We start from the raw sequence: 24578 nt of genomic DNA on the forward strand, positions 1-24578 counted from the left end.
TGCATAAGCTTTGACACACGGAGAAGACTTGAGTTTATGATGCTCCATTTTGTTTTTTAATATGGCTTAAGGCTGAGGGTGACCTGCTGTATTAACACTTCAATATCTGTCCTCTTCAGAACAGAATGTATGTCCACAATCACAACGCTGAAGGAGCAGTGGCCAAGCGTTATCCGGATGGTTTGGCAGAGGAAGAAAGATCTTGATAGACTTGTGAAGCAATGGCAGCACTTTAGGGTTTCTCAACAGAATCTCACAAATTTTCTTACTTGTACAAATAACTTCATAGCTGCTGTGAAGAGCCAGGACAGCTACAGCCTCTGCCATCTTAGGAATCTAATTCACGATGTCAAGGTCATATTTTTATTTCTTAGAAACAAGTAGATGATCAGTGATTGTTCAGATTGAAATGCCATGTATTCAGAATAATAAAAGAACTTAAAAAGCATTCACTTTTGCACCAAACAAATTGCTGGTTTCTTTGTTTTAATGGGACAGTTTCACTAAAACTTCTCAATGTGTGCATTGTGGAAACCCACAATAAACTCTCAAATTAAATTATTATATGGAAGCCAGAAACACTTTTTAGTGACTCTGTCTTGATTAAAAGATTTAAAGAACCTCAGCAAGTTTTCACTAAAGCCCATAGATTATGCCTGCCAATAATATTTCAGAAAGTCAGCCCTGTTTCCTTCTGCTTATCTTCATCTGAGTGACATCTGTGAGTAAATTTTCAAAATTCCCAATAGTTCATGAGCATATACTATAAACAGGAGGTTTTATATTAATGGGAACATTGAACTGAACATTAACAGCTCAAGTTTCAAGACCTGTTCTTTTTTTTTAATTTAGTGTGACACCATTCAAATAAAAAATAATGTTACATTGACTTACAAACCAAAACCAGAATTTCTTGCTTGGTTGATAGTGCAGCACGGTCCAGGTTAATAGTTTAAACTTTAATAGGATTCCGAGATTACAGCTGAATATGGCCTGATTTTGAAGACAGCTTTAGATTTGATAGTACTGACAAAGTTTTTCTTTAGAGAGAAATATTCCATGATAGAGAGTATTAGAGTAGGCAAACTATTTTGAATTCATTAGGACCTTATTCTGCCAACCTCCCTCATGTTCGGTAGTACTTTACTACTGAAGTATCTCCTGTAATAGTAAGGGGTCTTGCTAGTGTAGACAAAGCATTGTTCCCTGTATTGCACAGAATTGTGGTTTGCACTTGTCCTTGTCAAGAGTAAGAAAACTTTTAGCTTAGACAAGCCCCAATAGTTCATTATGGAATAACCACAACAAAGGGAAATTTCTTCTTAACTTCTGATATTTCTCGTGTGTCATTAGCATACTCCCAAGGGATCTCACTTTCGAAAGGGGCTGCTTTTGAAATGCAAACAGCCATGAAGCTAAGGTTCCCTCGAAAGGAATCCCCAATTTTGAAAGCACCCTTCTTCCCAATTTTTTGGGGGAAGAAGTATGCTTTCGAAACTGGGGTTTCCTTTCGAGGGAGCTCCAGCTACATGGCAGTTTGCGTTTCCAAAGCAGCCCCTTTCAAAAGCAAAATCCCATGGGAGCATGCTAATGAGGTGTGAGATATTTAAATCCATGCCTCATTAGCATTTTCAAACAGCTGCATTTACAAGCCCCTTCCAAAAGGGAGGGGCATTGTGTTCACAGCCTTAGAGTCTGGTTTGTGCTTTAAGTATGAGAGCTTATATTCCTTACTAAAAATGTATCTCCTGTAGTGCAACTGTGGATTCTTATTATCCATATAAGTGTATTAAGGGTTTCTGAGCTGCACTAAACTCATGGCTTCAGGAATACTTTGATCCAATGAATACGTACTGTGTACAAAAAAAAATTCTTTATTAGGTTTAAATGTGTTGCCATTGAATTGAATACAGTAGGGCCTCAACATTTGCGAGGGTTCTGTGTTGAGAACCCTCGCGAATGTTGAATTTTGTGAATATGGCAGCCGCTCCTGCCTGGAGCCTGGCTGCTGGCGCTCCTGCCCGAGGCCCCGGGGAAGTGGCAGCTGCCGGCACTTCCTGCCCGGGGCCCTGGAGAAGCAGTGGCTGCTGGCACTCCTGCCCAGGGAAGCAGCAGCTGCCAGCACTCCATGTCCCAGAGCCCCAGGGAAGCATCCACTCACAAATAATTGAATTCGCGAACATTAAGTTTGTGAATGTTGAGACCCCACTGTATTCCTGTGTATTATAAGAAGATGAATAGGAGTACCTATCTGGCCTGTGTATAAGGCAATCAGAAAATTGGTTTTGATTCATTATCAGATTACTCTTTGTGCACAGGCACAATCTATTAATATTCGGATCTAGAACTATTGTAAATGTTAAGACTTTTAGTGCACCACTCCTGGCTGGCTGGCCTCATTTGTTGCATGTTTATTTTCTCTTGGGCTGTGTCTACACAGGCACAAATCTTCAAAATATCCATATTTCAAAGATTACTAATGAGGCGCTGAATTGAATATTCAGTGCCTCATTAGCATTAGGATGCTTCCAGCCACGGCGCTTCGAAAGCTCCGCTTTTGAAAGCGCGTGGCTCAGCGCGGCTACGTGGGGATCCTTTTCTAAAGGACCCGGACCTTTTGAAATGCCCTTATTACGCTCAGTGAGCAGGATAAGGGGATTTTGAAAGGTACGGGGTCCTTTCAAAAAGGACCCCCGTGTAGCTGCGCTGAGCCACGTGCTTTCAAAAGTGGCGCTTTCGAAGTGCTGCATCCGGAAGCGTCCTAATGCTAATGAGGCACTGAATATTCAGTTCAGCACCTCATTAGTGATCTTCAAAATGGCCATTAGCATGGCTATGTTGAAGATTTGTGCCCATGTAGAGACACCTTTGTTGTTAAAGGTGACTTTCAGAGTGACCATATTAGTGCCTGTTCTTACTTCTTTATATGGTGCATAAAGAAAACCAGAAACTCTGGCTTTCATGGGTGTGTTTCTGCTTGTTCTTTACCTTAGAAATAATAGGAAGGTTAACTCCCATCTTCCCTATTTTTGTTGGAGGTCTTGTTAGGGTTCACAGGAGGTATGGTAGCTTACTTTCCTGAAAGGTGGTTTTCAGTCTCTTCATTAGACATTCTTTTTCCAATATATTTCTTAGTCACTGAATTTAATAATATTTTGCTTTTGTTAACAACTCTTTAAACACTTCACTTTTCACCTGTCTGGCTGGGAATTCCCACTCCTTTCATTTGCTCTACTTTCATTCTCATGGTGTAACCATTTAACTCATAAATCCATCCATCTTATAGACTCAAAGGAAGAAGGAAAACATGCAGGGTTGGTGAGGTTTTTATGCCTAATGGAAAATAAAAATAGAAGCCCATTTTTTTTATGCTTTTGTAGTTTATCTGCTAAAAAGTGAAATTCTGAGTAGGTTTATTAAGTGCTCTAATCCCGCAGTCAAGATTTAGACTGTTGTGGTTGTTTTTTAGAACAAGGAAGTACTTCTTGAAAGATGGCAAACCACATACTCTCTCACTGTCAATAGTGGGGAGAAGTTACTTAAAGTCTCAGACCCGGAGACCAATGCTACAATACAAGATGAGCTCAGCCAGTTACGGGAGAATTGGACTGATGCCCAGCTTCACATGGAGAAGATCACGAAATGTCTCCTCAGCACTGTGCAGGTACTTGACAGGTGTTCTCTGAGGAGGATGACACCTGGAGAAGTCTGCATGCTCCTGTTCCGAGGTGGGGAAGTTCCAGGGCAGCTTGACCAGCCTGGGGAAAGGCAGGCTAGTGGAGCGGAGAGGCGCTCTGCAGCAGGTGCCCAAGTAGTTCCCAAAAGAGTAGCTGCTTCTCAGCCATTTGACTGCCCTTCCTGTGAATCCTAATCTGTCTTTTTCCTGTATGCAGGCCCTGCACTGACTATTACACAGCCCAGCTACAGTAACACCCACAAATAAGCTTGCAGGTCAGGGAGACAGTGGCATTCAAATACCAAGCCCCTGAAAGCAGAGCCTTTGTTTGGGGTGGCGAGGGGTATCACAGCAGCTCTGCTTGCCCTTGCAGAGGTGGGGTTCAGTCAGTGGCCTCTAATCTCAAAGCGGGGCTCCATTCTGAAGTTGTCAGAAGGGTTCCATGCCCCTGGGCTTCTGAGCTGAGATCCTTGTCAGTAAAGCGCCAGGTGTGAGCTCCCCCGCTCTATCTGTGCAGAGACTCTGGCAAGGCCATTCTGACTCTGCATGAGATATCCCCCCCCCCCCGTTCTACCTCAGCATACCTAGGGGCTGTGAGAAGGCCAAACTCATGGACTGGATCTCCACGGAGAGGGGCCAGGTTGCTGGGTGGTGCAACAGCCCTTTGCTCTTTGAATTGCTGTCATGCTCTGTGGGCTTTGTAACTCTGCTCACACTGAGCAGCGGGGTGAGAATATGGGCCAGCAATGCTGGTTACCCTTCTTTACTCTTTTAGAGCCATGATATGTATAGGCTGTGCCAAAGGTTTTACCCACCTCACCATATACACCCCTTCGGAAAATCAGGAGTAGATCCATGGGCCATTCCCATATGTGTTACAAGCATAAAAACTTCATATCTAATGGCTTATATAAAAGGAGATGTGAACCGCTTGAGCTAAAGTGCACTTCAAGGCAAACATTAAATATGAGGGTGTAATTCTCCCATTAATCCATGAATAAAATCCATATTGGGAACAGCATGCATGTGTTGGAAGAAGTCCTAATGATCAGTCCTCTAAAACAAATTAATTTGTAAGTTGCTGTTCTTTAATTCATGCATGTAGAACAGCATTTTCCTATTGTGAGGTATTTGCCCTTTGTAACGTCCTTGTTTCTGTCAAAAGCAGACATGGGACAGCTGTGAAAAGTTAATCAAGCAATTGGAAAGCAGGCTGCGAGAGCTTAAGTCCAAAATAAAAGGTCCACTTCCAGATGATGACGAGGAGCTCTACAAAACCAAGGAACACATTAAGGTATTGGAATTCAAAGGACAGTTTGTTTAAAAAATTCTTTGAACCCTACTTGAGACTCTAGGAGACTGAATTTCTGTCATGCCTGCTCCTCCATGAAACTGAGTTCTTCTGTGTTACCGGTAAATTTCCAGTTCCCCAAATCTGATAGAACACCCTAATGCCTGCATGTGCTGGAATTTTTGAAACTTGGACAATGTGACCTCAAGATCTTTTCTATTGGCAGGACGTTTATGGTTATACAGTCGATGGGACAGAGGTTTGTCACTTCCCCCGCCTCTCCAAATAAATAAATGAAAATTCAAATCCAGGCATATTAAACATTTGAAAAAAATAAGCTAAATTCCCTTCTTCCCATTTGCCACTCCACCTGACTCTCCTCTACATGATAGGATATCTTTATTCATTGTGTTATTAGTCTATTATAAGCTGTAAAATTGTCCAGGCAGGGATCCTATTTTATATATGTACAAGGCACCTTGTACACCTCTGGCATGCTAAAAATAAAAGAGAAAAGGAAAGGAGGGCCGGACTGGGACACCACCAGTTTACCCCTCTGCCTTCAAAGCCTTTGCTGCCAACCATGTATCATGAAAGTAAAACGGCATGGGAAGTACTGCTAGCGCATGACTCATTTTGGCAGTTTTACGTTTGGCTGCATGGCACTGCTTTATCACCATGTTTATGAACTGCTTTTTTTGGCTTTATGGAGTACGTTTACTGATGTCAGACAACTTGGGATCACTACCAGCACCCTGAGGTGGTCTTTGTGATGGCTGGCTAAGGCTTTCTTATATAGGCAGAAGCAGTCTGCATCAAGCAGTTGTGTTGACATTAAAAATGCCTGCACTCTGTCTGCATCAAGCTGTCACCACCAATAATATCAGCCAGGGTGCTTTGACAATGGAGAACAAGTGTCAAACTGTGTCAATACAGATGCAGGCCTTGGGTATAAGGGAAAGTATAGAAGGACTGTGTAAGGACTCCCATTTTCTTCATTTAATCTTTCTTCTCATGATTAGAGCAGTGGTCTGGGATTCACAGGAGACCTGGGTTCTATTTGTGGACCTGCCCTTGGTATGTTGGGTGACCTTGGACTAATCATGTTTTATGCCTCAGTTTCTCCACCAGTAAAACAAATGGGGCTCATGATAATGGCCTCCAGGGTAAAACATTTTGAGATTTGACATTGAGAGTTGCTATATAAGAGCTAGGTAGCGTTAGTCTTTGGAACAGTGCTCATGCCTGGGACCTGATTGAAAGCCCAATTAAATCCACTAAAATTCTCACCTTGACTTCACTGGGGTTTGACTCATATCCCTCGTTAATGTGTGTTCAGCTGCATAAATTCTCAAGGGAGAATTTATTGTGAACTGGGAGAATTCTTTTCAGTTGACCAGTCAGCTCTTTTTTTTATTTAATTGATTTTTTCAGTGTTTCCTTTGCAAGCTTGAAAGGTCAGTCAACCTCCTGCCAAAATCTGCATGTGCACATATACCAATGGTTGAGAGGAACTATGATGGTATGAGAGTAGATTTCTGCTACGCTTGTGCTTTTATTTTTTTAAAAATATGTTTGTTTGTTTGTTTGTTTGTTTGTTTGTTTTAAAGTTCAGTTTACCTGCCTGGGAGGCAGAACATTTTTCTGCTTTAGAAGAATCAGGGTGCTTTCCTGACAAGGTTTCTTTATTGTAAAGTGTGATTTTCTGTCTTGCAAACATATTGATTTTTTCCCTACTGCATTTTTTGTGCAACTACTCCTTTCCTTCAGTGAGAACTTTAATACAAAACACTTTTTTAACAGCCATCAGAAAAGATTATGTCCTGTAATTAAAGAAGTGGGTGTGGGTGGTTGTTGTTGTTATTAATTGAATTTCTTAGACATTTCAAATTTGTAAGTGAAGGAGGGGTTACTATCAGACAAAATGGCTGGAACTGAAAACATGCCTCTGTAGAAGGAAACAGATTTTAGTTCCCAAGTGTGGTTAAACAAAAAAAAAATGTCCCACTCTGGAATAGAAACCAGATGTAGGCAGGAGAATCCATTCTGCAAAAAGCAAAGGTGAAAGTTATACCACCACTAAAAACAAGGGTTGCCAGGCATCTAGTTTTCAACTGAAATGCCCATTTGAAAGGGGACCCCAGCAGCTCTGGTCATCACCACTGTTTGGGCCATTAAAAGGCTGGTTGGTGGTGCAGTGGGGCTAAGGTAGGCTCCCAGCCTACCCTGGTTCTGCATGGCTATGAAAAATGGCCAGTCTGCACAAAACTCCTAAGCACAGTATGCGCAGTGCCCCGCCCCATTCACTACCCATGCCCTTCTGCCTCCTACACCTCCTCTACTCAGGCCCCACCTCTTCCCCCACCCATGCCCCAGTCACTGCTTGCATTAGGTGCAGGAACAGACTCCCCTTCCCACCTCTCCTGGAATGGCATGTTCTAGGAATAGCCCTTTAGGGCTACGGCACTGTGTGGGAGGGGCAGGACTGCCCCCATACTCATTGGAAGCAGAACATCTTTTATGGTGAGTGTGGGGTGGAACAACATGGGGGTTGCATGTGCACCCCCACGTCACTTATGCCCACATCCTTAGTTAGAGTCCTCCTCCTCTCCTGCCCCCATGCTGTGCCCCAGTCTGGTGAAGGGATAGGTCAGTGGTTTGAGCATTAGCCTTCTAAACCTAGGCTTGTAAGCTGAATCCTTGAGGAGGGCATTTAGAGTCCAGGGCAAATAGGTTTAAATATATCAGGGATGGGGCTTGGCCTTGCCAAGAGAGCAGAGAACTGGACTTGATGACCTCTCAAGGTCCTTTCCAGCTTTATGAGATAGGTATATTGTATATGTAATATGGGGAAGAGTAAGCAAGAGGAGGAAATGGAGTGAGGAGGGGGTGGGACTCACAGAAGAAGCAGGGTCTGGGGTGGGGGTGTGGAGTCAGGGGGCTTTTGTGTGATTAGAAGCTTGGCAACACTACTGAGCTCTGCAGCAGTGTATCAGAAGATGTTGGATATCTAGTAGAGAACATTTTACAGTAAACTCTTTCATATCCAGCATTCTGTCATTCAGAACCCTCGAATAACCTACATTTTAAGCATACGTAAATTTTAGTTGTATTTTCCATGAGTGTAGTATAGTGACAAAACATGCATCTGACAAAGTGGATCTTTGCCCACGAAGGCTTATGCTCCAACAAATCTGTTAGTCTATAAGGTACCACAGGACTTCTCATTGTTTCTGCAAATAGAGATTAACAGGATAGTGAAAGTAAATACAAATAAATACAACAAATATAGTATAAGTTTACAGCGTACAATACTACTGTTGTTGGTGAAGAAAGTACTCTTCATATATTTTTCTTTATTTCTTATTATCTGATCTTGTTTTTGTTTATGGCATGCATTGCTAGGTATACCTCTTTACTATCCAGAATATATGAGTATCTGGCAACCTCCCAGTCCCTGGGGCTGCCGGGTATGAAAGAGTTTACTGTACTGTGTTTATAGAGTTAAAGGGAGGTGTTTTTCTGCACTAGGAAAGTCAACAGAAGCTATGTCATTGAATTTAATAGGCTCTGGATCAGGCCCAGAAAGATTAACACTGGCAGGAATACTCTAATAAAGCTAAAGAGACATTAATCTTTTCAACCAACCACTTTTCTTTCCATCTTCCCCCAAAGAGGACACAGAGATGTAAGGAAAGGGAGGCTGACCTAAAAGCTGGGTCCTAGCATATGCTCTCCCTGCAATACCCCTTTCGCTGCCTCTGTGTGCATTTCCCCCTCCTCTTTTTCTGGTTTGCCCTCCCCCACAGGCCAATCAGAGGATTAACCAACAGGTTTTGAAAAAACACAGGAGCTTAGTCTAAAAGATTGTTTTCCTTGTGTTTAAATGCAGGAACTGGAGAAGTCACTTGCAGACTGGCATCAAAACGTGAAAGAACTCGATAATATGAAGGGAGACTTGGCTCATTATATCGTTGCAGAAGATGTGATGCTTCTGAAAGAGCAAGTAGAGCATTTGCACAGACAATGGGAAGAACTCTGCCTACGAGTAAGTCAGTTAGTTGTTGAGCATACTGTTCCTGGCCTTGGTTTTATGTGGCTGCATTTAGGATGAAATGTCTTGTAGGGCCTCCCTAAACAGACCAGAAAGAAATATGCCTTAGTTAACATGCAAAAGAACTTTAGTAGTAAAGTCTCTTTTGTGGCATTGTTTGCAGATGCAGTTTCTTTTTAGCACGGCTGAACAATAGTGGAGTAAGTTAGTTTGGGCTCTGCTCTCTTTGTTTCTGTAACACAGAGGGCTCCAAATTTGCAAACACTCAGCAACTGAGTGTGTGAAAGAAATGAAACTGTTGAAAGAAGTGAATGGCTTTGTTCTATCTCACAAACTAGAGTAGTAAAGTATGCGGGGGGGGTTGGCCTGAGGTGAAAGAGGGAAAAAGTGGGGAGAATTGGTTTGCTGTTTCTGGAAGTCTCAAGAGATGACCTGTTGCATGAGCTGATGCGAAATATAGCATCGACAGAACTAGTAAGTGAAACCGAGAAAAAAGTGAGCTTTTAGTTATTTTTATTAAAGACAATCAAAACATATTAAAAATTGATTAGCCATTTCTTCAATATAATATTTTTCTAAAAGTTTATACAGTTTACTGTTCAACATTTACTGTCTTTCGTGGCCTACTGCTGTATTACATTTAATTAGCACTACAATTAAATTTACTGAACCAAATTTTTTCATGAAAGTCAGTGATGTTTCACCAGGGATGAATATAGATTGGTATGTATTAATGAATATTTTGTGTATTATATTATATTATATTATATTATATTATATTATATTATATTATATATGTGCATGAATAGAGAAAGGTAATGATTAACGAAAAAACATGCTAGATTCTAAGGTTCTTGTTTTCAGAAGATACCTTAGTAGATGGTTCTAAGATAGCAACAAATGGAACACATTACAGCCATAAAATTAGACAGCTTAAAAAAAAAATTGGTAGATTCCAAAACAAAAATGGAGAAACAAAGTTCTCGTTAGTATTTAGGGGACCTGGCAAATGGATCTCAGTGGAAGTTTTGGTAGTATAAGTATTTAAAAAAAAAAAAATAAAGGATTGCACTGTTGGGCCCTTCATGATAAGTTTGATGTGGTGAAATAAAATGATTTTTCTCTGCACAAACTAACATGAGGTAAAGTAAATATTTCACCCTAAAGAGAAGCCAGTCTACACTGCAGTTAGGTTAGTAATATCAACCTGATTCTGTACTTGTCCACACTATAGCATTGGTCCTATCAATGTTAGTGCTCCAGTGTACTGATCTTAATAACTACACCTCCAGCAGGGAGTATTGTCTAGTCTAATCAGCTGTTGGCCGCATTCTAGCTCTGTGAGGGTGGGGGAGGAGCAGGGGCAGAGATGATTCACGCTTTCCAAAGTGTTAGGAGGAAGGGGGAAGAGCAGGTAAGTGTGGGACTCCACTAAGTTAGAGGTGCATGGGGGAAGGAAGCTGCAGGTGAAGCCCCAGAAGGCAGCAGGCTTCTGCAGCCCACTGAGATGAAGGAGGGCCACTCATGCAGCCCAATGATTATTCCTGGTTGCCTATCCCTGGCCTAGGCTGATGTAGTAGGGGTGCCACTCTGTCTGCATAGACACTGTGTTACTTCCTTTGCCTCCCATCTCCCCACAATGACAGCCCCAGCTCTAAGCTATCTGCTGAGCCCTTTTGCTGGATGTTGAGAGAAAGACACTATGCAGCGCCAACTGCTTGGGCTTTCAGCACCCAGCAACAGGGCTCTGCACAGGCTGTCAGTGCCCACTGATACGAGTGCAAGCGTGGAAACGGACAAAGAATATGACAGATAATCAAAATTTCTGGTTAGTCGAGTTGGGTTGGCCAAACTGCTTGGCTGACCCTGACAGAGGGGGCTGCCCCATTTCCCAGGGTTTGCGGGGGCAGCCCCAGTGCTGCCAACCCTGGCGGGGTAGCCAGACCGTCTCTGTTCCCAGCCTTAGTTGGCCCCAGCTTGGGAAGCCGAAGCTAGTCCTGCAGCAACCAGACCCACAGCAGCTGGCCCTGGCCAGACAATTGGCCCGAGTGCTGGTTAGCTGAGTGTTCCAGTTAGCCGAGTGCCTGCTAACACAGCTTTTTCTTTAATTACTACAGTGACTGTATTTTGATGTGGCAAGGTCAGTTTAATGGTGTAGTGTAGACAAGGCCTGAATGGTTAAACCAATTAAATATGATCATTAATTTCTTTACTGCTGCAGATTCTGAGCCCTGAGAATGCCAGACTTGAAAACATGTAGGCACACCAGTGTTCCCTGGAAGTTGAGTGCTTGGATGGCCACCCAGGAGAGAGAGTCAGGTGTTGCCTAGCTGATTAGCAGAATGCCCACAGCCAGCAGCATACATTTATATTGGTGGTGCACATCCATACATGCCTTGGTGCACATAACAAAATTTATTCCATCCTTGGATGGAAAAAAATTAGAGGGAACACTGAGGCACACCAATATTTTCAAACTTTGATGTGTGAATTGAGCACCTTCTGCATATTCACATTTAGATTTCTAAATAAGCCTGATTTTACAGGGATGCTAAGCACCCACAGCTCAGACTGCGAGTACTCAGTGGCTCTGAAAGTGAAGCCTATGGGTCTATCCATAGATTCAACCAAACTGTAAACGTCTGGCCATTGTAATTCAAGTTCAAACATACTAATAGAGTATTTCATTGTGTTGGTGTTTTGAGAGGTGATTGAAGCAGGAGAGTGAAAGATGTGTATTGTTTGGAAACACTTGATATTTAAACGAGAGGCTGAAAGGCTTTAAAAGTCAGACCTTGCAGCTGCAGTGAACAATTCAGAGTGAGGCAGCCAGATGCTCATGCTGGAAAGGGTAGGGAAAGAAATAAACAAGCAGTTACAGAGCAAATGCATTCAAGAGGATTAGTGTTTGCATCACTGCCATTGTAACGTGTTTGTAGGTCACGGATTTAACAGTTCGTATCAGTAAAGGTCCTGTCTGTTACAATATACAGGTGTGGTATCTGCAGATAGCTAGATCCATGGTGCCTGTTCAACCTGACAGCAAAAGCCACAGAAAAGAGGAAAGAGAGTAAGCACAGAAGGGAAAGGCAGCTAGTTCATAGCCTCTCCACTGCAAACTCCCCAGGAGTATTCCTGCCTGAAGTTCTACTGGGAAGAACTTAGGGTGGGAGGCAGGGAGCAGCCATTCTGTGTACAATGTACCCTTCTTAAACAGGCTGTGTTGAAATCAAACACTTAAAGGAGTTAATGCTACTTCATTCAGCATTGTCATCCCCTCCTTGATGCCAGAGATGGATGGTGCCATTATGTGATCCCTGAGCTGCTGGTACTGGGCACGAAGGGTGAGCAGACATCTTGAACACAGAAGAGCTTTTGGATTAGGGCAGAAATCTTCAGGGACTTGGGGTTCTCTGGTAGATTTCTTCTCAGTTTGAGTTTTGGAGGCCATTTCTCTATGCCTCTTGCATAATACTTGTAGCCCTTCCTTTCTGTGTGGTCCACGTAATGTGATTGATGAGGCAATACAGATGTAGGAATACATTTTCCCTACCCATGTACTTTGTGTGTGAGGAACATATGAAAGCAAGGTTCTAACAACTTGAAAGGCCAAAGCAAAATCATGTGAGGATATCTAATGTATCACATGTGGCAAGGATGATCTTTTTATGTTTTCCCCTCATTGCCCCTCTCAGATTTCAGCCAGTCTATAACACACTGGGCATAGTATCCAAGAGCTAGTAAAAGGAGAGGCAAATCAGAAAAATGCCAATGTAATGATTGAAAGTGAAGAATGAATAGGAGCTGTATTTGCATAGTTTATTATGATTGCAGAAACAGGGGAACTTACCATAGGAATGTATCTCAGAATGCTGGTATGGTTTTGTGTGTGTGTGTAAGTTACAGCTACTGTATAGCTGTGTGTAAAAATACACCTTTTATATTCCATGATTGTTTGGCATTGCCAGATTTCCCCTGGCATATGAATTGTTACAAATGTCATCATTTAGAAAGCCAGCACTTGGTTTAGTATCTTTTCTAATGGAGAGAATTTGGTGTTCCAACCTCATGTTGTAACATCCTGGTTGCCATCTTTAAAAGGAAAATGTGAAAACTTTAATACATGCTGTTGAAAATTGGAACCCTAATTAATAAATTGCCTTTACGATGAAGTCTGCTGCAATAATCTATTGTTAAAAAAACATGAATCTTTGTCAAGCGTGCTTTTGATTATATTTGTAATCTTTGGCTTCCTAATGAGAGCGATGTTGACAGTGGTTATATATTCTTATCCATAGGTGTCTCTGCGTAAGCAGGAGATAGAGGACAGACTCAATGTGTGGAGTGTGTTCAATGAAAAGAATAAAGAGCTGTGTGCATGGCTGGTACAGATGGAAAGCAAAGTGCTACAGCCTGCGGATGTTAGTATTGAAGATATGTTGGACAAATTACAAAAGGTAAACAGGAAAGCAGTTTTTATGTGTCCTACAAATTTCTTGTGGACACACCCACCCTAAAATATGAATGTTGAACAGCATTTTCAGGCTAAAGCCTAGAAATGTGAGCATTTAGCCCCAATCAACACAGGTATTTAGGGACTAACTTCCATTGATGCCAACATCCCCCTTATTACACTGCAGCAGCATTCTGCATTTGCACCTAAGACGACAACTTCTTATGCTGAGGGAGAATGCAGCAGATATGGGTTCTGTGTATGATGCTTGTAGGGTGTGAGGCTATAGACTCCTCCTCTTGGAGTATACGTTGTAGGTGACCTGTGGAGCCCAGGTAATGCTTCATTGCTCCCCCTGTTGTCACCAGTGCCACTGTTTTGAAATGGGCAACTGAACGTTGAGTGGGGGATGATCCCAGAAGATGAAGGTGCGCAGTAGCTTTGGTAATAAGAACCTAGGTCACCACAATCGGGGGTGGGGGGACCCTCAAAACCCATAGATCAAACAGGGAAACATATCTGATTACCTTCTGTGGGACTGGACCAGATTAAGTTACTTAATAATATATAAAAAGCACGGTCTTACAGAAAAGGACAGTAGTCTGCTGCCAGTGTTCTTCCCTAATGGTTTAAGGGGCTCACTAGCTAATCCCCGATCTCCCACATATAAGAATACCAGCAAAGGAAAAGTCCTTTGAATGAAAATTCAGGTTCTTTCAAGGTAACACATTTGACAACTTAAGTTAAAAAGAGGAAAATATTGGAAAATTAAATTGCAATTTGTATGGCTATGTATGCAAACCCTTTCAGAACTTTTAAAGCACTTATTGTTATAGTATCTTAATTATGGAAACTTTAGACCATTAAGAATAAGCTGTCAATGTAATACTTCAATGTGTTAAACATAAACATTAGATCTAATGTAGTTTCTTATTGTTTGTTCTTCCTACCTTCCTCTATTTCATTTATTTTCTGAGTATATAATACAAAGGGGATAGGCTGGGTCTTCAGCTAGCGAAAATTGATGTAGCTTCATTTTCCCCAGTGGATCTCTGCCAGTTTACACCTGCTGAGGATCTACTCCCCTTTGTTTCCGTAGCAGTCTTGGTCATCCCCATTCAAGCCTGCCAACTCACACAATAAAGAATCCTAGAATTGTTATTTTTCATAAGAAATTTATTTTCAGTGTTTGCGGTATGCAATTTTTTTTTTTTCAGGACTGTATGGAAGAAATAAATCTGTTTAGTGAAAATAAACTTAATTTGAAGCAAATGGGTGATCAGCTGATCAAGGCTAGCAACAAGAGCAGAGTCGCAGAAATTGATGACAAACTCAATAAAATCAATAATAGGTGGCAGCATCTCTTTGATGTCATTGGAGGACGGTAAGAACTTAAATTTCAATGCTTGCAATTGATTGAGAGTGACTGAAACAAGGAAGTGTCCTTGAACTTTGAAATGAAATGCTTATTTTGACAACATGTACATGTCTGCATGGGGTTCCCAACTAAACTCAGAAACATGCTGACCTGATTTAGTCATATTAACTGGGATTTCAAAATTGTCTTGAAAAGAAGACTCAATTTGTATTTTCTAATTTAATTTCGATTGTTAGGGTTTTCTGGTCTATTTTGAAACTACACTACATGCACAGCACTGAGTGGGGAAATTTTTTTCTTTCTAATTCTGAGGGATTAAGGTAGAATCAAAGTGATTTTACTCTGCTATCATTGTACTGAACTGCATTTTCAAAATAATTCCCTATTGGCCGTGAAGCAGTGAGGTGGATTGTCTTTCACTCAGGAGTCTTTAAATTCAGATGGGGTGCCTTTCTAAAAGTTAGGCTCCAGTCCATGTGCAAGTCACGGGAATATGTGGGCATCACTAGGCGAAATCCTATGGCTTGTGTTATGCAGGTGGTCAGACCAGATAATCAACATGGTGCTTTATGATCCTAAAATGTTTGCAATATCTAACAAATTTAATCCCAGCATTGTAAAATGCTCTTACATGACGGCATATGTTATTTTTGAAATGCACTGCAGACTGATAAATTGAACAAAGCTTTGCCAAGGCAAACCTACAAAATCTGTATAGGCCCATCTGTGACCTCTTCTGGTTGGATTAATCATTTTATTCTATTGAAAGAGCTAAGGAAATTATGACCACTTTGTCCACTGACTGTGATGAAACTGGATTATCTCAATCTGTTAACAAGCTCAGTCTTTTTCCCACCCCTTGCACAGTACAGAGACCCTGAGGTAGGGTCCACACTCACTTGCTCCTTGTGATTTGAGTTTACTGGTAACTCAGAAGCAATAATATGAATACAACATCAATGCTATCCTAAGTTTTCTGCCTGATGTGAACTCTAGAAAGAGTTTCTCCCTGTTCCTATTTTCTGTGGGCCTTAGAGAAGACTCCCACTCCCTTAATATTTGAGTTGAAGCTAAGTGGGTTCAACCGTCACCATGACTCAGCTGCAATTACCCCAAGTCGTAATGAAGGATTTTCAGCTTCAGCATAAGGTGATGCCACGGAAGAGCCCTTCTTTAGTGTCTGCTGCTCAGTCTGCTCTTAACAGGGTACTGTGCTGGGAATCAATAGATAAGGGTTCCATTCCTGACACTGACCTTCAGGGTGACCTTGGGCAAGTCTGTGCCTCAGTTTCCCATCTGTCAAATAGGAATAGATAATGATGTCATTTGTGGAGCTTTCTGAGATCTGTTGATGAAAAGCACTGGGTAAGAACAAGGCATTCCAGATCCTCATGAAAGAAGTTACCAACTTGCATTTCTCTTCTGCTGATGAATCTGTGTTATATTTATGATATGGAAGTATTATAACTACACATTCTTTCTTCCCGTCATAGTTTTTCTGTAAGGTGCTGTGTTTTTTAACATGCAAGAACACCTGAATGCTGCACACTTGGTTTCAGTTTTAAACTGTTGTGAACAAATGTTTTAAAATACAAGCGTACATGTTTTTAAAACACAAAGCAACAAAATACTCAGTATTTGCCATAAGCCAACCTCTGATTGGCTGAGGCTAGGAATAACTTCCCTTTGGAGTTGTTATTGCACAACTATCCAGTGTGACAGGGTTTTTTAACCTACCTCTGAAGCATCAGAATAATGGTCATTGCATTGGGGAAGGGGTGTGGAACAAACCACTGGTTTAATCTAGTATAATAATTACTGAGTTCCCACCATACGTGTATACTATTCTCAATGCTGTGTTCCTTGGTCCATATATTGAGTGGCAGGAGGGGTCAGCCAAGGTGGTTGGAACTCCCTGTATCCTGTGATTGATTGAGAACCAGTCTAGGCTTTGATGTCAAACAGCTGCCTAAAGACTAAGCAGTCCTGTGGGACTTGATGCTCGTGCAGGATTAGCATTATTGGAACAGAACTCTTCATGGCCTCTCCCTCACGTAACGCACACTGTATCTAGGGGGTGGAGAGGAACAGCTGATGTAGGACCCAGATTATGCCCATGGAAAGTTGTCCTATGTCAGGGGAATACTCTGATGGCTGCTGATAGCTGGAGTACAGTAGCACAAAGACTGGAGTAGAAACAAGATCCAGGATTAGAGGATTTGGTTGTGGGTTTTGGTCTTTTTTTCTGAAATTTAGCATTCTTTGTGAACTTAGACCCCACATGCATGCTATGTTTTCCAAGTTTAAATAGATAAAACATAGCTTCTAAATTTGTTCCCAAACATGCTTTGACGCTGCAGTCCAATGTTTTCCTCCCAGCTATAATTTTCAGTTGAGGGTAGGGTGACCATCCGTCCCTATTTATTTTTCAAAAGGGACTAATTGTCCTGTATTTGGGCCTTCCCCCTGCTGACCTTTTCTGCCAGCAGCTGCTCAGACACAGCTGCTAGCAGGAGTCACTTCCCCAAGCCTCAGGGGAGTGTGGGTGGCTGCCACGTCCCTGCCACTTCCCTGGGGCTTGGGGAGCACTGGCTGCTGCTGCTTTCCCGGGGCTCCCAGGAAGTGCTGGAGGCTGTGACATCCCTGGAGCTCCCAGAGAATGCCAGCAACTGCTGTTGCTTCCCCAGGGCTCAGGGGGCGCCAGCAGTTGCCGCTTGTCTGGAGCGCGCTGGTGGCTGCCGCTTCCCTGCGGTCGCAGAGAGCACCGGGGTCTGCTCCTTCCTTCCCAGCTCCCCAGGGCTTCGTGGAACCAGGAGGAGCTGCTCCTCCCCCTCCCCCATATCTCCCTGTCCTGTATTTGGGACAGGGAGATATGGTCACCTTAGCTGAGGGAGATTGGATGAACCAGAACAGATCTTTCAAAATCCAGACTTTATTGGCTTGATGCAAGGACGGCTGGGTGAAATTCCATGATGTGTATTGTACAGGAAGTCAGAGTAGATACTCATAATCGACTCTTCTAGCCTTAAAATCTATTATTTAACATATGAAGAATTTATAAACAGCCAAGCCCTTGTAGACAATTGCTGTTGCCCTGATTGATTAATTTCTAAGCAACAAATTGAAGGTAAGAATCCAAAGAGACGGAAAAACAAAAAATTAATCTGAGGGATTACTTAAAAAAAACCTGAGAAAAGTCTTCACTGTATGTATTAGATTAAAAGTTAGAAATGAAAATTATAAACCGTACATATCTTATAAGACAATTATAACATTATATGGGTTGAACCTCTCTAATCCGCCACCAGTTGTCTCAACAGGTGCTAGATGAGAGAATTTGCTATACCACAGGAGGTCAATATTGTCTAGCACAGTGGTTCCCAAACTTATCGGCATCATGCCACCCTTTTGATTTTTGAGAAACCTTCACGCCCCCGCACCTCTTCTTTACCCTCATCCAACCCCCTTTTAACAAAAAACTCAATTCATAATTTAAAATAAATACAAAAATTTGGTATAAAATGTTATTTACAATTAAAAATAAGCATAAATAGTTTTTCTGGGCCCCTTGCAGATGCCTGGTGCAGCCCCAGTGTGCCAGCTACCTGAGCCCCATGCCAGCCACCAGAGCTGACTGTGACAGCCGTCTGCCTGCCTGAGACCTGTGCTGTCAGAGCTGCCCTCCTGAGCCCCATGCCACTGGGGCCAGCCACTCACCCTCCTGCCACCCACCCACGCCAGCTGCCTGCCTGCTTGCTGCCTGAGCCCTGCACTGCCGGGACAAACTGCCCACCTACCAACTGCCTGCCCCAGCCATGGGCCAGCTGCCCAAGCTGCGCACCCAAGCCCCACACTGCCAGGGCCAGCTGCCCACCTGCCATCCTAAGCTGCCTGAGCCCCATGCTGCTGGGGCCAGCCACCTGCCTGCCAGCCCAAGTTGCCTGAGCCCCGTGCTGCTGGGGCCAGCTGCCCATGGGCCAGCCGCCTGAGCCCTGCTGCACCTGAACTCTGTGATGCCAGGGCCAGCTGCACAAGCACTGCAATTCCCACAAGCTATCTGGCCACCCTAGCCCCACAAGCCCCGTAGACTGCCCACCCGAGCCCCTCCTATCCCATAAAGCCAGGCATCTGTTACCTCATCCCTATCCCCTTCACCTGAGTCAGTCACCCCCAACCTCCCATCTAATTCCATCCTCCTCCACCCTGCCAATCCATACTCACTCACCTTTGCAGGAGGCAACTAGCTTCACGTGGGTCTTTGCTGGCCGCCCTCCTTTTATAGTGGGTGCACCAGGTCACTCACATAAAATGGCAGGGGCTGAAAGCCAGAAGCAAAGGCCAGCTCTTTCTTCAGGTGGGGGCAACGATGGGCGAGGGGGCTGGGTCACCTCATGCCCCCCTGGAATTTCTTCATGCTTCCCCATGGGGGCACGCCCGCCCCGTTTTGGGAAACCATGGTCTAGCAGCATTATTAACACTTCCACTGCTTACTGGGCTCTTAGAAGACATTTGGGGTAAATTAGAGCTAAATAAAAGCACAGAACATTGAGAACCAGGACTGGTGTCTGTAAACAGACTTTGTGGCCACGCCCATGATAAGTGGTCATCCAGATAACTAAAATCATGCCAGATTATGGATGTTGCTGGACAAGAGAGTTCAGGTTTAGAGAGGTTCATCCTGTATCAGACATAGCAGGTGTATGGAGCTCAGTCTTTTGCTGGTGTCATCTGGCAGAGCTCCCTGAATCTCAGTGGAAACAGAATCCTGGAGGGGGGAGACTGGGACTGAAGCCTGACTGGGCAGGGAAACTGGGAATTTGGGTGTGGGAGGGATACTGGACCTAGAAGCAGGAGCTGGGGAGGAAATAAGGGTGGAGCTGAAGTTGGATGAGAGTGCAAATGGCTATGGAAGGAGGTGAAGGATGTCAGGAAGCAGCTGGACTTTGGGGGAAGAACTGGGACTGATGGAGCAGTGACTGGGGCAAGCAGCCAGTGGGGTGTAAGTGAAACTGCATGAGGAGATTGGGGAGATTAATTGGAAGTGGGAGCCAGTGAAAATGGGGAATATGTGGGTGGTCCATCTGGAGCTTAGGATGGGAGAGGAGGCAGATCAGATCTGGAGCTGAGGAGACTAAGTACAAGGAGCTGGGGGAATGAATGGTTGTGGGCGAGTATGGTCTGGTGAGACTGGGACTTACTGGGCAAAGGAACTGTGACTGGGATGAGAAGATTAACTAATGGGATTGGCTAAGTGTGGTGACTGGGACAACATGCTAGGCGGGGAAGAGATAGGACAAAGACATTTGGAGGGGACAAAATGAGTCACCCTTGCGGGGAATGCCCACTAGATTAAGCTCCCTTCTAGTGCCTAGGAGGACCGTTGGTCCTCTGCTATCACCATATGTCTGTGGATCTTATTGGTAGACTCTGTCTCGTCCCCCTCTAGTGCTGGGCCATGTAGAAGATGACAACCTTCTACTTCTATCAGCTACTCAGTTATCTCAAGTTGCAGAAGTATATGCAATGACTTGAAGGTTGCGATACTGCTGATATCAAATACAGGAATTTCTGACCTTTTTATATATTTATTTTTTAATTTGGAAATGAACCACACAAAGCTTTTATTAAAATATCCATGCTGTGCCCTGAAGGAAGCATGGTTCCTGTGGAAAATTAGTATGTGATCTTGTAATTAAAAACTGTCTCATTAAGTATACGCACAAGGAGAGCACATTAAGATTGTGCGAGGAACCTTATTTCTGTCATTTTCTAACTTCTGAGTCCTTGACTTTGCAACCTTTATGTTTTTAATATATTTTGTCTGTCATATAACATATGTATGTCTATACAATATTGAAATGACAGCAAAACAGAGAATCCAGTCTGATCAATACAGAACATTTCCAATAAACAACTTACTTCACCTTAAACCAATAAACAACCTAAGACAGATGGGCAAATCAGGTGAGTTCTCAGTTTAGACCTTGGAGCGATTGCCTTGGATCATGGTGACAAGCTCAGATTTGCCATATGGCAACAGCTACACAGAATGGACTTAGCATGTCTATTGTACATATCTCCTTGGCTTGTGCAGTTCACAAAGCCATTGTCATGTGTGTCACAGCTGAAACATGGTTTGATGCTGCCTAGGAAGCATCTGAAAACATAATTCCCATGGAAAAAATAACATTAAGACATCTGTTTTTTTTTTTTTTAAAGTTATGCAAATGAATTTCAGTACAGCTTTGGTGAGACTGTTACCCCTGTTCTATTTTTCTTTGTTGGCTGGCAGGAAAGGAAGAAAGCAGGGGGACTGGATACACAAAAGTTCAAAGTCTGATTTGTGATTTTGGCCGCTTTCTGTGTGTTCTTCAGATCCATCAATTGTGGAAATGTTCCTTAGGTTCTAGAACATCCGCAGCAATCTTTTCTTCTCTCCACTTACCAATTGGCAGCTGAACCCTTAAAATGAAATGCTATACATATATATGTACACACGTGCACGCACACACACACACAAGTGTGCAAGGGCCAAAATGTAGAGGAAATGATATGTTTAGTCTGCAGGATGGGCAGGTTGCCAAGAACACATACCCTAAGAATTCACACCCTATATGCAGTGAAGCAGGGATCTGTGACGATTGCCTGCAAGGACTGACAGCATTGTCAGGGGCAGTGTTGTGCAGTCCAGTCGCCTCACCATGGTCTGCTTTCTACTAGCGTTCCACTGCTTATTCTCTTTTACATCATTCAGTGTATTGTGTGCTGGCACAGAGAGGAAGGATTTGGCCATGAAGCTTTTGTTTCATTATACCTGTCTGCAGACTCAGGAAGCCACCACTGCAATGGTTCATTCTCAAGACAGCTGCACAATCCAGGGTTTAACAGTGTATACATTTATAGGTGGCTATTTAAACTGCTCAGAAAACACTTGAACCTGCATTAGAAAATGGCATCTCAGTGGTGGGTACGACCAGGGGCCAGAGTAGTAGGAGACAGACTAGTGCACAGTAATAAATGTGCTTTCAGCATGTATTTTTGTTTCCCTTAAACATACTGGCTTCCCTTTTTATTTTTAGGAAGAAGGGTTCTTTCAAAGACATGGTTTACTTTTGAAAGAGCTGCGTCTACAATGCTTTTCTTCTTCTTTGAAAGAATATGCAAATGAGTTGCCAGATATGTAAATCTGCATCTCATTTGCGTTTTTGATTTCCCTCATTTGCATGCTTCTTTCAAAAGAGGAATGTTAGTGTAGACACAGCCACTGTGTATTACAAGCAGTTTACCAATGTTATTTCTTTTTAAGATTGCAGGGAATATCCACCATTTCCAGACAACTCTGTCCATGATGCCCTTATTAGCAATGTGTTGCGCTACTGTATTGATAATGTAGATTTACTTTCTCTGTCGTGCTGAGAACAGCATGAATTGTGGGTATGTTATGGTGAAAGGATTTATATAACTCTATCTGTAGGGCAGTAAATTATAGCAGGGATTGATTTAAATAAATGCCTGACGATGGACTTTAATATATGCACTGAAATAGGGAGATGTTGCTAAGACAAGTTGATGTTAAGGCTAACAGCCTGCGGGTGTCATTCATTTTACACTCCTTCAAGATGGCTTTTGTTCATGGTCATTTGACATTTCCTATATATTGAGAGGCTCACAGCCTAGACCACAGCACACCTTTGTAATGTATAATTCTAAACAGGGTAGGCTGTAGAGATTCTTCTTTCTATCTTTTAGGTCAGATCTGCACTAGGATAATAAGTTGATTTCACATACACAATTCTAGCTACGTCAATTGCATAGTTACAGTTGATGTATCGGAAATCGACTTACGTGACTCTCTTCACTGAGGAAGGTTGATGAGTGCATTTCTCCCTTCAACCTCCATTGCTCCTCACAAAAGCGATAATATAGCGGTCGACTTCTGACCCCAGACAGATCAGTTTTGCATGTCTCTGCCAGATGTGTGAAATCAAACTCCAGAAGATCAACCATAACTGGGTTGATCTCTGTGTAGTATAGAAAAGCCCTTAGAGATGGAAATTTTTTTTCCTCCCCTGCATAGAGTTGGTGAAATGCTCAAAAACAGTTTAAAGCTACAAGGGTCATAGTAAAACAGGCTTTCGTAGGAATATTGAGGACAACAGATTAAAGAAAAATAAATGGTTTGTACAACACTTGTACCTTGCCACAAGTATTCTATATACAGTCTACGTACCTCCCGGCTAGAGGCTCCTGCACATGACCCTGCTTAAATCTCCTCCAGCTCCTCTATGACACCACTCCTAACTCCAAGGAAGGTGTAGATTTTTCCCCCCACAGTTGGAATTCATTGGACTAGCTGGAGGGTTCTCATGGGTCAGCACCATTGTGAGCTAGGCCTTCAAAGAGAGAACATAAGAAGGGCCATACTGAGTCAGACCAAAGAAAGGTCTGTGTTGCACAGTATGCTGTCTCCTGACAACAGCCAATGGCAGATGCCCCAGAGGAAATGAACAGAATAGGTAATCATCAGTGATCCATCTCCCACCATATACCACCCATTCCCAGCCCTGACAGGCTAGAGACACCATCCTTATCCATCCTGGCTAATAGCCATTGATGGAACTCCGTGAATTTATCTAGCTGGTTTTTGAACACTGTTGAAGTCTTGGCCTTCACAACATCCTCTGGCAAGGAGTTCCACAGGTTAACTGTATGTGGTGTGAAGAAATACTTCATTTTGTTTGTTTCAAATCTATTGGCAATTAGTTTCATTTGGTGACACCCCCAGGTCTTGTGTTATGGAAAGAAATAAATAACATTTCCTTATTTACTTTCTCCACACTAGCCTTGATTTTATAGATCTGTCATATCCCCTTACTTAAGTAGTCTCTTTTCAAAGCTGAAAAGTCTATCTTATTACTCTGTCATCATTTGGCCGCTATTCCTTACCCCTAATCATTTTTGTTATTCTTTGCTTGACCTTTTCCAATTCCAGTGTATCATTTTTGAGATGAGGTGACCACATCTCCACACAGTATTCAAGATGCCGGCATATAATGAATTTATAAAGCGGCAATAAAATATTTCCTGTCATTTTATGTATCCCTTTGTTAATGATTCCCAGTACTCTGTTTGCATTTTTGATTGTTGCTGTACATTGAGTGGACGTTTTCAGAGAACTATCCACGATGACTCCAAGTTCTTGCCCTTCTGTGGTAACAGCTAATTTTATATGTGTAACTTTTCATTTTATATGTATATGTATATTTGTAATTGGAATATGTTTTCCAATACGCATTACTTTGCAGTTATCAACGTTGAACTTTAATCTGCCATTTTGTTGTCCAGTTGCCCAATTTTTAAGCTCTTTGCAATCTGGTTTGGACTTAACTATCTTGAGCAATTTAGTATCATCTGCAAAGTTTGCCACCTTACTGATTACCCCTCACTCCAGATCATTTATGATCCCAGGAAGACACTCTGTGGGACACCACTACTTACCTTTCTCCATTCTTAAAAATGACCATTTATTCCTATCCTATGTTTCCTATCTTTTAACCATTTACCAATCCATGACAGGACTTTCCCTCTTATCCCATTACAGCTTACCTGAGAACCTTTGGTGAGGGGGAGTTGTCTAGGAATCAAAGTACACTATATCCACTGGCTCTGGCTTGTTGACCACCTCAACTAATTCTAGTAGATTGGTGAGGCGTGAATTCCCTTTTA

General features: G+C 42.7%; 1 protein-coding gene across 19 annotated transcripts in view; it reads left to right on the forward strand.

Moving 5' to 3' along the window:
* SYNE2 (spectrin repeat containing nuclear envelope protein 2) overlaps window positions 1-24578 on the forward strand; it is a 300242-nt gene that overhangs the window by 237852 nt on the left and 37812 nt on the right. For 17 of the 19 annotated variants that reach the window (XM_074996338.1, XM_074996337.1, XM_074996346.1 and 14 more), the window contains 6 exons: window positions 120-354; window positions 3470-3664; window positions 4842-4970; window positions 8860-9015; window positions 13320-13478; window positions 14692-14858. In XM_074996338.1, the coding sequence (XP_074852439.1) occupies window positions 120-354; window positions 3470-3664; window positions 4842-4970; window positions 8860-9015; window positions 13320-13478; window positions 14692-14858 (1041 nt within the window). The remainder of the gene's footprint in view (window positions 1-119; window positions 355-3469; window positions 3665-4841; window positions 4971-8859; window positions 9016-13319; window positions 13479-14691; window positions 14859-24578) is intronic. The other 2 variants (XM_074996340.1, XM_074996345.1) reach the window with 1 other exon arrangement.

The sequence above is a fragment of the Carettochelys insculpta genome, chromosome 6 (genome assembly GCF_033958435.1).
Source record: "Carettochelys insculpta isolate YL-2023 chromosome 6, ASM3395843v1, whole genome shotgun sequence".
In the NCBI taxonomy this organism is placed as follows: domain Eukaryota; kingdom Metazoa; phylum Chordata; order Testudines; family Carettochelyidae; genus Carettochelys; species Carettochelys insculpta.